Source organism: Anguilla rostrata, chromosome 14 (assembly GCF_018555375.3).
Source record: "Anguilla rostrata isolate EN2019 chromosome 14, ASM1855537v3, whole genome shotgun sequence".
Lineage (NCBI taxonomy): Eukaryota > Metazoa > Chordata > Actinopteri > Anguilliformes > Anguillidae > Anguilla > Anguilla rostrata.
The window spans coordinates 1,824,315-1,839,856 of record NC_057946.1 but is presented as its reverse complement, the minus strand read 5'-3'; the positions used below and the strand labels follow the sequence as shown (position 1 = coordinate 1,839,856).

Genomic DNA, 15,542 nt, shown 5'->3' with positions numbered 1-15,542 from the left:
ATAAACAATTAAAAATAGATAAAAATAAAATAAAATTCTTGAGTAATTATTTGAAATAGCTACACTCTCAAAACAGATGTGTTAAAAAGCACATACAACGAGTCATTTTTTAATCGATCCACTCGATCTCTCCATATCACCTCCATGTCTAATTAAGGAGTACACATTTTGTGTTACTTTCAACACAATCTATGTTAAAAAAAATCTCTGTTGGTGACATATAGATCAATCAATCAATCAGCCTTTATTTATAGAGCACATTTCATACAAATTTGCAACACAATGTGCTGAACACAAAAATGAAAATAAAGAACTTAAAAATCAAGATTGTATGTTATAGATTGTATGTTTGTTACACAAAAGTAGTAGCTGACACAAAATGTGGTTGGAAGTAACACAAAAGCAATAACACAAAAAAGCGTGTTGGATATTAATGCATCTTTTTTGAGGGTGTAGGATTTCAGGTTAAAATGTGACAATTTGCAACACTGTTGTAGTGTATGATGGAGCCATACGCAGAATTTAAAGGCCTGAGATGTATCCACATGACTCCTATAAAACAGTGTTTTCCCTAAAAGCTACATACATGGGTTCCCCATAGCACATTCACCCACAATATAATATACAGCTTGTGTATTGTGTGTGTATATATATATATATATATATATATATATATATATATATATCACACACACTAGGTTGTTGTTGTTTGACTTAACCTCTGACCTTGCCTATGCTTACTGTGTGAACTGGATGTTTTGTAGCTGTTCCAGTGACCTTCGGTATGCACTTACTGTATGTCACTTTGGATAAAAAGCGTCTGGCCAATAAATGTAATGCAAAGTAATATGCAGCTGAGCAGCAGCCCAGGAGAGTTCACAGGGCGTAGTGGAACAGCCAATCAGATTTGGCCTCAGGGCAGGGTCATAACAAAAAAAACACAGCAGTTCAAAAACCGTGCTGTCTGCTGATGGTGGTTGCCATGGCAGTCCTGGGGTCACGGGGTCAGGGGAGGACTCAGGCTGTGGGCTTGACCACCTACCAGTGGGACCAATTAGGCACAGCGCAGCCTCTCCGTGGGGGACCAGTCTGGGCTGCGTTTTGGGGTGGGGGGGGCTGCTGCAGGGCCTAGACGGGACCGTGGAACATCTGGTCAGGTGAGTTTTGTGGGTGAAGAAAGTAGAAAAAAAAACAGATGCGCATCCCAGTCTGTTCGTAGCTGCTGGAGTTATAGGGGAGTTCGAACGTAAAAGGGAGGAAAATCCTGTACACTGCTCTTCAATAATCACATTTATCAAACGATATACTGTACACACAACGTTCGGACCCTCAGGTCTTCATCAGGTCAGGAATTACCCAGAATGCCCTGAGGGTTGCATCCAAATATTCCCAACTGCCACACTGTGGTTGCACCCTGGCGCATGAAACAGAACATTCAGATAACTCATCTCTCCTGATGTCCAGCTGTAACATGCTTCCCTAGTTTAGGGTATCAGAAATGAAAGTAAAAAACAGTGGCCACCATAGCCTGTAAAAGCAAACTCCTCCTGACACACTTCTATGCCTGACTCCCGACAATTTGTTTATCATATAATCTGTCAGATATGTACTGCTTCGATTATGGCCTTAAAGAGGGAAACAGTAAATCTGATACAATATTACATTGTTTATAAGAATGTGGCCTGGCCTCCCCGTCACAAGTATCAAAGCAAATGTGATTGGGGCAATTCAAAATTCTCTGATTCCCTAATCTAGGCAGACAATCTATGGGTCTCACCTCCTGCAGAGTTTGGCCCAGAAGAGACAAACCAGAAGACACAGGACACCATATTGGGGGTCGGAGACCCTGCATGCCTACATGCCTAACATTTCCCTTTCCCTTTATGTTTGAATGCAATCTTTAGGTAGGCCAGCCCTTATCATAAATGAGTCTGACCCCCCTTCCAGAGTGCTGAACATTTTTAACAAGGACATTGGCTGTTGGAACCGCTTGATTCAGAAAATAAACATATTTTTTATTTAATCCTTGCCTGTCCCAGAAATCTCTCAATCAATTTGTGTTTTTCTTGTTTTAGTGATAATTTGTATTGTAGTTAGTGCAGTGTATTGCCTGTAAGGAGTTACTGTGTAAAAAGTCTGTGTAGCACTGATCTAGAAGATAGACATACTTATTATTACCTTTATTTAACCAGGAAGCACCCTGAGATAAAAAAAAAATGAATTGGTTAATTAAAATCTCTTTTTGCCGAACTCACCAATGCAAAAGCAATGAAAGGCAATATATAAAAGGTCCATGTTAAAGCTAACACTACACACTATAGACAATACTGAGCGTTGCAGGCTATACATGTGATTTTTTTGAAGTCCGTTGATGGACACGCAGGACCTCTATAGAGTGTTGGTGAGGTACTGACGGACAGCTGGGGGGAAACACTTAAAAATGAAAATTTCAGGAACCACAAAATGCACTCTGTAAATAAACCTGATTGATTGATAGGATTGTGATAAATGTGAAGTCACAACGGATCCATTCCTGTCATTACAGTCCTCAGGACAGTGCCTCAGCGCAACTTAAAAAAAACAACATTAGCGAGGAATTTTATAAAGAACAACTGAGAATCTTTTTCATTTGAGGAATTTCCTGTGTGTATTCACAGCGCACAACAGTATAAATATTTAGTTTTTTTCATCATCATGTGATTAGAACCATATCGTTGATAGAAGATTTAATGAAGAGATTGTCAAAAATATTGTTATTACAATATATTAAAACTGAAAAATAGTTTTGAACACTTTCCCATAGCAGTTTCTGGTACATGATTGATTTCATAATTAATCTCTTGCTATTTTGAATCATAGAGTGTTTCACCGATGAGCCCTTCATAATTTTGACTCATAAACACCAAAATGGGGAAATAAATAAAGTTTAAATATTTTGAATATGTACAAGAGATGATCCACCCTTACCTTTTCAGGCAATGTCAGCTCTCTGTGCAGCACGTCCATTAAAAAGAAGGGAGTTTATCTGTAACCAGTGCTGCCCTGTTCTATACACAAAATACAGAGTGCCCATTGGACCCAGGGAAAGAGCCCCGCCCCCTTAGCTTATATCCACTGTTTGAAACATGAAAAAGAGCTGTCAATCACAGGCAGTGTCATTACATAGCATGGCATGGAAATTAATATCAATATAGTGCTTCATTCATAATATAAAGGTCAATGTAAATATTTGTAAAAACCTGTATAATTTCAGAAACACAAACGAGCAGATATACCTTCAAAATAACAGTTTTATCCCATTGTATGTAATTGCTTGAAAAAAAATGGATGATCTTATATTCAAGATTGCTTTCACCCATAATTTGACCGTAAATCAAAAGATATGCTTTATAAAAATTGTTTATAGTCCATCCACTGTTGAAAAATGTCCCAGAAAACCCTGTAACTCTCCACTCCAAACGGCTGTCGTGAAAACAAAATAGAGAACATGTCCTCCAGTGTAACAGTAAAATCTGTGATGCGATTAATATTTTGTCAAAACTGAACTGATGCAGCGGTGGAGAAACACAAAAGGCTATGAAAACATGCGCAAAACAAAGTCAAATTCAAATGGCTGCACTTCCTGGTATTGATTCAGATTCTCTTTAAAATGGAGGGGGAGGGGGAGGGTCAGGGCATGCTTTGATAACTGAGTGCACAAATACATCACACAATGAATCTGAAAGACATCAAGGCTGAAATGCTCCAATCACATCAACCACAGTTTGTTTGAAATGTTTAAAAGAATGATCAAGGGAAAAATTAAGAGAAAAACACAGTCCGCTGTTTGTGTGTGTGTGTGCGTGTTTGTGTGTGTGTGTGTGTGTGCGTGTTTGTGTGCGTGCTTGTGTGTATCTGGGACAGACAGCTGGGGTTGGGCTTTCATCCCTTCATACCTGTTAATCCCCAGTTGCCTTTACTACCGACATGTCACTGCTCTCTGGAACTCCATGAAAGTCTCTGAAACACTCTGGAACTCTCAGAAACCCTCTGAAACACTCTGGAACTCTCAGAAACCCTCTGGAACTCTCTGGAACTCTCAGAAACCCTCTGGAACTCTCTGGAACTCTCAGAAACCCTCTGGAACTCTCTGGAACACTGATACTCTCTAAAACTCTGGAGCTCTCTGATATTCTCTTAAAACTCTGGAAATCTCTGAAATTCTCTGAAACTCTCTGAAACTCTCTGAAACTCTGAAATTCTCTGAAAATCTGGAACTCTTTGAAACTCTAAAACTTTGGAACTATCTGAAACTCTGAAATTCTCTGAAAATCTGGACTCTCTGAAACTCGTGCTCCTGAACACAAATTCACGTGGGAAAAATGTGTCTATTTCTGCTCACTCCTCAAAGGGCAGGACCAAAGGGATCAAACTAAGCACTACTCAAGAATAGGTTACTCATTTTAACTCATATGACAATCAAGCTCCCAGAGCTTATATAATTTTATTGACTACCCATCTGAAAAATGGTATACTAAGCAGACTTGATATAAACTTTAATTATGCTTCAAGTCCTCTTAAGTATGAACCAGTATACTTCAGCATACTATATTTTCATGTAAAGCTCACAAATTGAAAATGAACAATTTGCTCCGGAAAATGTCAGACTCCTGCAAGGCTTTGGTTTACAGTTTGGGGCGGTTCAAACTGTTCAAAAACCCAGCTATTAAAAGCACTCTTCTTGGCACAATCTATAATCTTGGTTGTGTACTGTTATTGCCGGCGCCCTGTCCTCTAATTCTACACAAGAATTGCTGGATACGCTTCCGGCAGGAGCGCTGATTGCGGTCGCATTGCCGTTAGCGAGCTTAGCTCCTGTCCTGGAATCGCGGTCGCGCTGTTCCCATGGCGCCTGAACGCGTAGGCCTGTATGCGCGGGAGACGGCGTCAGCCGCGTGCGGCAGGAGTCCTGAAATGCGGTGTTTTCTTGTTCAGACAGTACCGCCCGTCTCCGTTGCCCGAGCGCCAGACAGTAGTGGCGCGTTGGGTCGTTTCTAAACCCGAAAAGAATCTCAGTAATTTCCCCCTCGTGAGAGAAACGCGGTTCATTGACGCGGAACGGAATTCCCCCCCAGCCCCGTCATTATCCCTCACACAGCATGTTGTTTTAATAAAGAATTTAAAGAAATCGCGTCACGTTGAGTACCTTTCAAACCCCCCCCCCCCCCAAAAAAAAAGTATTATTATTATTATTATTATTATTAATATAATAATAATAATAATAATAATAATAATTAATAACAAATGAATGAATAAAAAAATAAAATAAAAAAATAACAAATAAATAAATAATATACTAAAACAAAAACATTCATTCAACAAACAAAAGACAAACCTGCCCCCGTTACATTACATTGTAATTTAGCACACGCTCCTATCCAGAGTGAATTAGTTAAATTAAAATATTAGACCAGCTCTCTCAGCATGACACTGCCCTACCCAGCTGGGTGTACTGTGCCAGAAAGCTCCCCTTGCATCAGCTGGGGGAGAGGGGGATCCCTTAAGCCAGTTAAAGTGGGGGATAATCAGATGACCAGCCTGGGGGAGCCAGATTGGGAATTTTGCCAGGATGCACGGGAAACCCCCCCATCCCCTCCCCACCGCCCCCAGCTCTTTCAAATAAGCACCATGAGGTGCTGATAATGACCAGCGTGGTTTCATAGAATTCACCCTGGTAGATCAACGAAAACAGAATTTTCATTTGCAGGAATGACAGGGGGTTGTTGATCTGGGTCGGGAATGCTGCCAATCAGACGTTTGGGGAATCAAAGTGGGTCGGGAATGCAGCCAATCAGATGTTTGGGGGTCGGGAACGCAGCCAATCAGATGCAAGAGGGCATCATGTGGCCAGATGTCCAGAGATTTTTAGGGAATCTGACCAGCGGTTCATTTTATCCGTCCCCGTCTCCGTCCTTGCGTGACCGGGAAATCAAATAGAGCTCCGCCATCTTTCAGGAAATTCCAGCCCGCTAACTCCCGCTGAGAGGGAGGAGCCTGCCGCTAACTCCCGCTGAGAGGGAGGAGCCTGCCGCTAACTCCCGCTCAGAGGAAGGAGCCTGCCGCTAACTCCCGCTGAGAGGGAGGAGCCTGCCGCTAACTCCCGCTGAGAGGGAGGAGCCTGCCGCTAACTCCCGCTGAGAGGGAGGAGCCTGCCGCTAACTCCCGCTCAGAGGGAGGAGCCTGCCGCTAACTCCCGCTGAGGGGGAGGAGCCAGCCGCTAACTCCGGCTGAGGGGGAGCCTGCGCTAACTCCGCTCAGAGGGAGGAGCCTGCCGCTAACTCCCGCTCAGAGGAGGAGCCTGCCCGCTAACTCCCGCTCAGAGGAGGAGCCTGCCGCTAACTCCCGCTCAGAGGAGGAGCCTGCCGCTAACTCCCGCTGAGAGGGAGGACCTGCCGCTACTCCCGCTCAGAGGGAGGAGCCTGCCGCTAACTCCCGCTGAGGGGAGGAGCCTGCCGCTAACTCCCGCTGAGAGGGAGGAGCCTGCCGCTAACTCCCGCTGAGAGGGAGGAGCCTGCCGCTAACTCCCGCTCAGAGGGAGGAGCCTGCCGCTAACTCCCGCTCAGAGGGAGGAGCCTGCCGTTAACTCCCGCTGAGAGGGAGGAGCCTGCCGCTAACTCCCGCTCAGAGGGAGGAGCCTGCCGCTAACTCCCGCTCAGAGGGAGGAGCCTGCCGTTAACTCTCGCTGAGAGGAGGAGCCTGCCGCTAACTCCCGCTCAGAGGGAGGAGCCTGCCGCTAACTCCCGCTGAGAGGGAGGAGCCTGCCGCTAACTCCCGCTCAGAGGGAGGAGCCTGCCGCTAACTCCCGCTCAGAGGGAGGAGCCTGCCGCTAACTCCCGCTCAGAGGGAGGAGCCTGCCGCTAACTCCCGCTCAGAGGGAGGAGCCTGCCGCTAACTCCCGCTCAGAGGGAGGAGCCTGCCGCTAACTCCCGCTCAGAGGGAGGAGCCTGCCGCCAGGATTCATGACTGCATCCTCTCTGCGGAACTCGTGACGTGTAAACGATCCAGCTGTGGATCCACCTCCTGACATCTACTGCGTCTGCAATCGACGTCACTTCAAACTGACGCTTGACTGAGCAAGGACGTTCCGTTTGCCTAATGCACGTTGCCTCAATTCCTCCATCCTCGTGTCTCCTCCTTACCTAAGATAGAAGATATACCTTTTATTGAACCCCGTGGGGTAATTTGTCCTCTGCATTTGACCCATCCTAGTTACTTAGGAGCAGTGGGCAGCCACAGTGCAGCGCCCGGGGACCAGCTCCAGTTTTGAGGCCAGTGCCTTGGTCAAGGGCACCTGCAGGAGCACACCTAACATGCATGTCTTTGAGTGTGGGAGGAAACCGGAGTACCCGGAGTAAACCCACGCGAACACGGGGAGATCATGCAGACTCCACGCAGAGAGGATCCGGTCGGACCCGGACCCGGACCTGAACTCAGAACCTCCTTCTTGCGAGGCGACAGTGCTAACCACCATGCCACCCACATGCTCTGGTGGGAGGAGCTGAGGAACGAGGATAGGACACAAGGAAGAGTGAAAATAAGTGATTGGGACGAACCCCAGGAGACTGGGGTTAACACCCGTACTGCTCCGAAAAGTGCCCTGGGACCTTCGCTGACCCCAGCGTGTCAGGACCTCGGTCTAATGTCTCATCCGCACAGCAGCAGGTCCAGGGCCTCTAACTTCCTGTCTGGAAGGAAGACACAGCTGAGGGCCCCTATGGGACTCTCACTGAAACACACACACACTCCTCTACCCACAGTCAGCCGCAGTTCCACACACACTCCTCTACCCACAGTCAGCCGCAGTTCCACACACACACACACACACTCCTCTACCCACAGTCAGCCGCAGTTCCACACACACACACTCCTCTACCCACAGTCAGCCGCAGTTCCACACACACACACACACACACACACACTCCTCTACCCACAGTCAGCTGCAGTTCCACACACACACACACACACACTCCTCTACCCACAGTCAGCCGCAGTTCCACACACACACACACACTCCTCTACCCACAGTCAGCCGCAGTTCCACACACACACACACACTCCTACCCACAGTCAGCCGCAGTTCCCACACACACACACCACTCCTTACCCACAGTCAGCCGCAGTTCCACCACACACAACACCTCTACCACAGTCAGCCAGTTCCACACACACACACATCCTCTACCCACAGTCAGCCCAGTTCCACACACACACACACACCACACTCCTCTACCCACAGTCAGCTGCAGTTCCACACACCACACCACACACACACACACACACACACTCCTCTACCCACAGTCACCCAGTTCCACACACACACACACTCCTCTACCCACAGTCAGCCGCAGTTCCACACACCACACACACCCTCTACCACAGTCAGCCGCAGTTCCACACACACACCACACACACACCCTCTACCCACAGTCAGCCGTAGTTCCACACACCACACCACTCTCTACCACAGTCAGCCGCAGTTCCACACACACACACACTCCTCTACCCACAGTCAGCCGCAGTTCCACACACACACACACACACACACACTCCTCTACCCACAGTCAGCCGCAGTTCCACACACACACACACACACACACACTCCTCTACCCCCAGTCAGCCCCAGTACCACAGAAACAATCACGTCACAGTTACTGAAAGGCTGGCTTTCAGTCTTCCCCTCCAATCAGGTCTGCTTCACACCTGACACAGGTGAGCTAAATCCTTGACCGACCGATCAGTGCTATTAATCAATCCAATAACTGTCAGGCAGAAAAGGAAACCAGCAGCACTACTGGCCACGAGGGCCAGATTTGACTATCCCTGCATTTCATCTGGCACAGCTGCACATGCACGACCGATTACACAATTTTTGGGAGCACCTCCCCAGCCCCCCCCCCCCACCCCCCACCCAACCCAGCCAACATATCAGAGAGGGGTTGGGTTATTGTGAGTTACCATGGTTACCCGTTTGCGTACGCTTTTCCGCGCTCATTCCACAGGGAGGTGACTTATGGGTAATGGAATTCTTACGCTGGGTAGTGACTGGCTCTGGGTGTTCTGTGTTTTTCTCGTTTATAAGTGTGTAGCATTGCGCTGTTTCAACCTGTCATTGGCTGCAGTGCAGCCCGGTAGCCAGGTGTGCCTGTGTCAACCTGTATCGGACACACCAAGTGCTCTCTCGCCCTCTCACTCTCTCATGCTCTCTCTCACTCTTCTTTCTTTCTCTCTCTTGCTCTCCCTCCCTTTCTCTCTGTAAACGGTACAAGCAGACACAGGTCCTAAATCTGACACACCTTTTTTTCTAATTGTAAACACTGACAACAGCATCTCCATTCTGTGCACACAGCTCAGCAGACACAGTTAGAACTGCACAGAGATTTGGTTTCTGGAAGAAATGTCTTCCTTGCGCACGATTCCGCCATTTTACAATGTTTCTCAAAGTCACCTTGATTTGAACCAAAAAACAAAAATAAATAAACCCCAGACACTAGTGGTGTGAAGACTGGTCACACGTGGCAGGCATCACACCTGTGCAGGTATTTCACCTGGTCAGGTATGGGCAGCAGCATCGCATTACAGAAAAGTAAGTGTAAGTGTGTGTGTGTGTGTGTGTGTGTGTGGATTAGCTGTTGAGCTTTGCCACCCAATCGTCATTTCTGATTCATGGATGTTTCAATAGTTATGCTAAATATTTTTTCCTGTTTTATGCAAAACGTTCTGAAAATTACAACGCTTGATTGCTAGGCAAATTTGAGGTAAATGTCTCCTCCTGCTGGAGAGGATTGGAACAGCAGATATATTAAATCAATGGTCCACCATAGACCTTTCCTAATATTGAAAAAAAACATTATTTAGATGCATGATTAATCGTCCATATGTCCAGGTGGGCCTCTGCACAGTATCAGGTTACCTCCTAACTGTGTCAGAATTATAAGCAACGCACATTTTAATTAGGTATCTACTACATGCAGGTAGGTAGGTATCTACTTTCAGAATGGAAAGCAAATGGGTTTTCTAAAATAAATAAAATAAAAAAATTAAAAAAGGGGTGGGGCATGAAAAGTAGAAATAGTCTATGTAGGAATGATGTGCTCTGCCATAGCACGCCATAGTTTAAAAGCCAATTCAAGGAGGCCAGGTTTGGAGTCGTGTGTTGCATGTGACAAGTGGCCAGGCAGTGGATCCAAGCCCAAAGACCAAACACCAGAGCACGAGATCAAAGAAACTGAAAATACTGTACTAGAGGAACGAGAGCAAAAGGACAAACAGGATGGAGCATGGGGGGGGGGAAGCTAGAGAAGGGGGGACTATCTGCAGAAGGTCACGTGTGCCTTTCATGAATGGGGGAGAGAAAAGAAGCCAGAAAAACATTTTTGGTGAATGACGCGTAGGACACGTACGCAAAGAAAAATTTATTTTGATTTCAAAAACTTGTCTTGCATCACAAAAAAGTACTCAAACCTTCCTACATTGGTAAAAACCAAAGTTGAACCATATCAGGTTAGCCAAGACGCCAGCGGAAATTAAATCAAAACACTTCCTGCTATCAAAGCCTCATAACCTTGGCATTCTTACAGAACGTTCCTTTTTACATTTACAAGGGGAAAAGAAAACAGGAAAAACAAGCGAAACAGAACCTTTCTCAATTTCTTTTTAGTTCCACAACAGGCCAGTCAGTGTGATGCTGAAAGGTCATGACCTCGTACGTTAGCCAGTACCCCGTGATTAGCGTCATCGAACACGCGTTCAGAAGCGAAAAACTGACTCCAACGCCCACAGCTCCACGCCGACCACGACACACACTCGTCTATCGGGCTCGTGTCACTACGAAGATAAAAACCTGTGCATTCAGCTAACGCAGCATCAGAGCTGACGGTCAGTGCTAAGCTCAATGCCAGTCTGTACAGAGCGTCTTAATGGAGACGATACACACGGGGTGGAATGCATCCAAATAAAAGAAACTAAAACGGGGGGGGGCACACACCGCCCCCTCTGTGTCGAATGGAACAGGTGAAGCCACGGTTCGGCCTTTTCTCAAAAACGATGATGTCCATCGGGTCTCTCCAGAGGGCTGGGGGACACCCTAATTTAACGACCGAGAAGGAAAGACGTCAAGAGCACAAAGATGGCGGGAGCCAAAACAAGCTGTTAGCGACTCACCGGTTTGAATACAACTCATACTGTCGTTGCTATGAAGTGAAATCTGTTCATCACGCAAGTTAGTGTTCAACAGCACGCAATAGCTCCACCTACTGGAGCTAACTGTGTACTGCATAATGGGCGCACGCAACTTCCTCTGACTCTGACCCACTTCCTGTTTTTCATGGCTAAATACATTACAGGTCGCGTGTACACACACACACACACACACACCCCCCTGAGGGGTGGGATGCGGGGGGACAAAGGCGGTACGGAACGCGGGTTCTCTCCCGCGGGGGTGTGGAAACGCACGGGAGGCTCTCCCGCGCTTTTGTGGTGGGCGTGTCCCGGTCTCAGAAGACCTCCAGGTCGCTGGAGTTGTAGACCACGGCGGCGTCCTCGGTGCCGAGGGCGAAGTCGGGCGGCGGCTGGGGCGGGTCGGGCTCCGCCGCGTCCTCCAGGGACTCCAGCGCCTCGTTGGTGTCGCTGGCGAAGGTCTCGCGGGAGCCGTCGTCGTGCTCCTGCAGGTCCAGCGCGTTGATGGCCTGCTTCATCTTCTTGCACAGCTCGTGCCTCCTCCTCTTCTTCGCCGCCTTCTTGCTGGAGTAATCCCTCTGGTTCTCGTCGTAGAAGATTTCCTGCCCGCGGGACGGAGAGGTGGGAGAAAAGCGAGACACAACGTGTTAAATGGCGGTTATTTCCATCTGTCTCCCATTTTATCTTCCTCCCCAGCTACGCCCCCTGTGGCCTGTCCTCCCGCGCACCAGCCTGCAAAACCAGCCACCATTTTGCGCACTCCCAGTCACGCACCTTGACCTGCTTCCCGGTGATGCTGGGCGTGTTCTTCAGCAGGTTCAGGTACACGCCTCCAGGTGTCCGTCTCCTGCTGCCATCCTGTAAGGAAAGGAGGAGTCAGAAATAAGCCCCGCCCATCTTTCAGTACAGGAAGAGGACTGGCCCCATGGTCTCTATGGTAACCGCACACTCAATTACTCAGTGTCTTCCACCCTGTACATGATTCCTGCTACACAGGCCTACTCACCCCATTCCAGAACAGGCCTACTCCCCCCAGTCCAGAACAGGCCTACTCACCCCATTCCAGAACAAGCCTACTCACCCCATTCAAGAACAAGCCTACTCCCCCCAGTCCAGAACAGGCCTACTCACCCCATTCCAGAACAGGCCTACTCACCCCATTCCAGAACAGGCCTACTCACCCCATTCCAGAACAGGCCTACTCACTCCATTACAGAACAGGCCTACTCCCCCCAGTCCAGAACAGGCCTACTCACCCCAGTCCAGAACAGGCCTACTCACCCCAGAACAGGCCTACTCACCCCATTCCAGAACAGCCCTACTCACCCCAGTCCAGAACAGGCCTACTCACCCCAGTCCAACACCTACAGGTTTGTCAACCGTGTCTGTGAGTGCTGTCAGTGGACGCAACCAGTTCCTTTATATTTTTTATTTATTTGAATCAACAGCCTGTGATACACTTCTGCCTAAGCTGATTTTTTCTGAGGGAACAGCTCCATTATTGATTACATGCTGGAGAAATGCACTTAATTACGGGTTATGTAGTGGAATTTTTCACTTGGTCAAATTGTGGATGACATCTACCCACAGCTCTTGAGCGCTTGTGCCCAGCTGACAGACGAGGACCACGCCAGGGCGTCGGGAACAGCTGACGCTGTCGGTCCGATCGAGGAGAACGGTACAGAGGACCGCTCGTCAGAACCCTCCAGCGGTAAACCGGCGGCGAGCGCTCACCACCGTGAGAATCCCGCCGTTCTGCTCCACGGTCGCCGTCTCCGCCAGCAGCTCGATGGCCTTCTTCTTCCCGATGGTGCGCACCACCCGCTCCATCAGGTCCTTTTTGGGCTCCCTTAACCTGTGAGGGTACAAAAATAAATACAAATTTAAAAATAAAAATCTGTAATTTTCGGACTGTGGGTTTATATACACAACACAAGTGTGACCACACTCCGATCCCAAACAGGACGTCACCCCCCACAGCTCACCTGTGCACGATCTCGTCCGTCACCCTGTCGTCCGAGTCGTCCTCCGTGATCTCGTACCGCCCCTCGAAATCCATCTCTGCCCTGGGACCCAGCCGCTCTTTGGTTGGTCGCTTCCTCTTGTGCTCCCCGCCCCCGTCCCCGTTCTCCCCCGCGCGCCGCTGCATGTAGTCGTCCAGCTGGCTGTCCAACATGGCCGCCGCGCCGGCGGCCTCCTGCTCCCTCTCCTTCTCCATCAGCTTGCGCGCCAGCACGTAGTTGTAGGTCTCGCACTGGCGGCTGCTCATGCTGACCTCCCCCTCCATTCCCAGGATGCCCAGCTCCGCCGCCACCGCCTCCTGGCTCTGCTCCTGCACCACCGAGCCCCAGATGTTGTTCACCTTCCGGCCCGGCGCCTGGGCCGCGGGGAGGGGCGGGGCCCGGCGGGCGGAGGGGGGCGGGGCCTGCGGAGCGTCGGAACACCTCTGCCGCTTGCGCTTCCACACCGCCGCCTCCTCCTCGGAGTCCGAGCCGCTGGCGCTGGAGTCCGCCCCCGCCGCCGCGCTGCGGTAACCCGCGGCGACCGGGGGGGCCGTCTGCCGGGGGGGCTCCCGGCTCTGGAAGGCGTGGCCTGAGAAAGCCATCACTGTGGGTTTCTAAGGGAAGAGATCAAAGGAAGGGATGGTTGATATATCACGACAATAATCACTGAAAGCTGAATGGTAGTAGCCAGCGAGTGGTGCATTACCTTTACTTTTATCTTTTTCTTTTTAATTACACATGGAATGGTTAGTAAACAACCAATCCAAAGAGGCCGCGTGAAAAGCTTCCGGAGAAAAGTTACGAGAAACAGAACCACTTATCTATTGGATGGTGATAAAACAGCCAATCAGAACCAAGGTCATGCAGCCTCCGTGATACGTTTTTTGTCTTGTCACTGATTGGCTGCCTTGGGGTTACCCAATAGATAGGACTTTTTTCTGGAAAGCTTTCACAGCCTCTGAAGTGTGGTCGTTTACTACCGCGTCATACAAGTAAAGAGAAAAATCTCAACAGGTTGGCTATACACTACACAGAGGCGACGACCATTATTGCAGTCGGTTATTATCGTCGCGATATGCCCCCCATCCCTAGAATAGGGATGTCAGTTCAGCAATATAAACAACTTTATTTCGCAACCTTTCCCCCAGATTAGCCTTATTCTCCAGTGGCAATACCATCATACTGGGTTGGGCTTGGTCAGAACTTGCACCGCAGTCTTCCTGTGAAAACATGGCCGCAGCTGGAAACGGCTTGTAGTACAAAGTATTAAATCACACCCGAGGAAACTACCTGCTACGCGAATCGCACAGACCCTGAACAAAACAAGGGGTTATGACCATATCTAATACTGTTGGTCAATTTAACCACAACCTCAGTTCCCACACAGACGGAAATGGCTATGTAATCATAAATAGATAAAGCCCGCGAAATCAGACAGCTAGATAATCAGATAATGAAAAACTGAAAAGAAAAAAATATAGGCGATCCACCAGAGTCATTTATTTCATAACAACGTAACGTTACGGTATGCATCAGACCAAATATGACGAGATATTTAAAAAAAATAGTCAAGTAAATTAATGCAATGCTGCAAGTGCAAGCCAATTTGTGCAGCACGATCAACGTTGTAAGTTAGCTGGCTTAGCTCGTGCTCATGTTAAGCTAACTAGCTGGCTATCTTATTTTATGTATGATAACGTTAAGTTAACGGACTGGGTTAAGGCAGTTCTGTCAACCCCCGATGTGACTCATTATTCTTGGCTTATTACATAGAAATCACAGTGCTATAATTAGAAATCAAGCAGGTAAAACAGACGAGAATAAAACATCGGACCGCTGACACAAGAGACGCGGGCTGGCTAAGTTACTAGCACCCCGTAGACAATGCAGCTACAGGGAGAGTCGTTTAAAAAAATCCTTCGCTTCAGCCAGCCAGTTAAATGTTGTATAAAAGCTTGCTCTACCTGAGGTCGTTCATATCCCGCCACACCCATTGCGGAATCTGAGTCCGACCCAGAAATTTCTCCATCTTCCAGATCATCCATCCTGTCTCCACTGACCGCCGCCATTTCCCCGCCCGGAAGCAGCTAAAGTCAGATGCGCATGTGCATGTGGCGGGTAGGCTTTGCTGGCCAATCGCAGCAGTCGGTCAAGACGACCACGGCGATTTGCCCAATCAGTGGCTTAACTGAACAAAACTGCTACACACCCCATTTCTTTCAGGTTCAGTGTCGGAAGTAAAACCGCTTGCGAGCTAATTCCGTTTTCATGCAACTAGCACAGTCTATTCGTAAAAACATTGAGTCATCTACATTAAAATTTGTA

At 48.3% G+C, this 15,542-nt stretch overlaps 1 protein-coding gene across 1 annotated transcript; it reads right to left on the bottom strand.

Annotated features, from left to right (window-relative positions):
- Positions 1-10,436: 10,436 nt before the first annotated feature.
- phax (phosphorylated adaptor for RNA export) lies at positions 10,437-15,338 on the bottom strand. The gene is made up of 5 exons (XM_064307158.1): positions 15,182-15,338; positions 13,200-13,831; positions 12,949-13,069; positions 11,989-12,072; positions 10,437-11,816 (listed from the first exon to the last, which is right to left on the bottom strand). Exons 1-5 carry the CDS (start codon positions 15,284-15,286, stop codon positions 11,532-11,534), a joined length of 1,227 nt encoding a protein of 408 aa, XP_064163228.1. The 5' UTR covers positions 15,287-15,338; the 3' UTR covers positions 10,437-11,531.
- Positions 15,339-15,542: the final 204 nt, after the last annotated feature.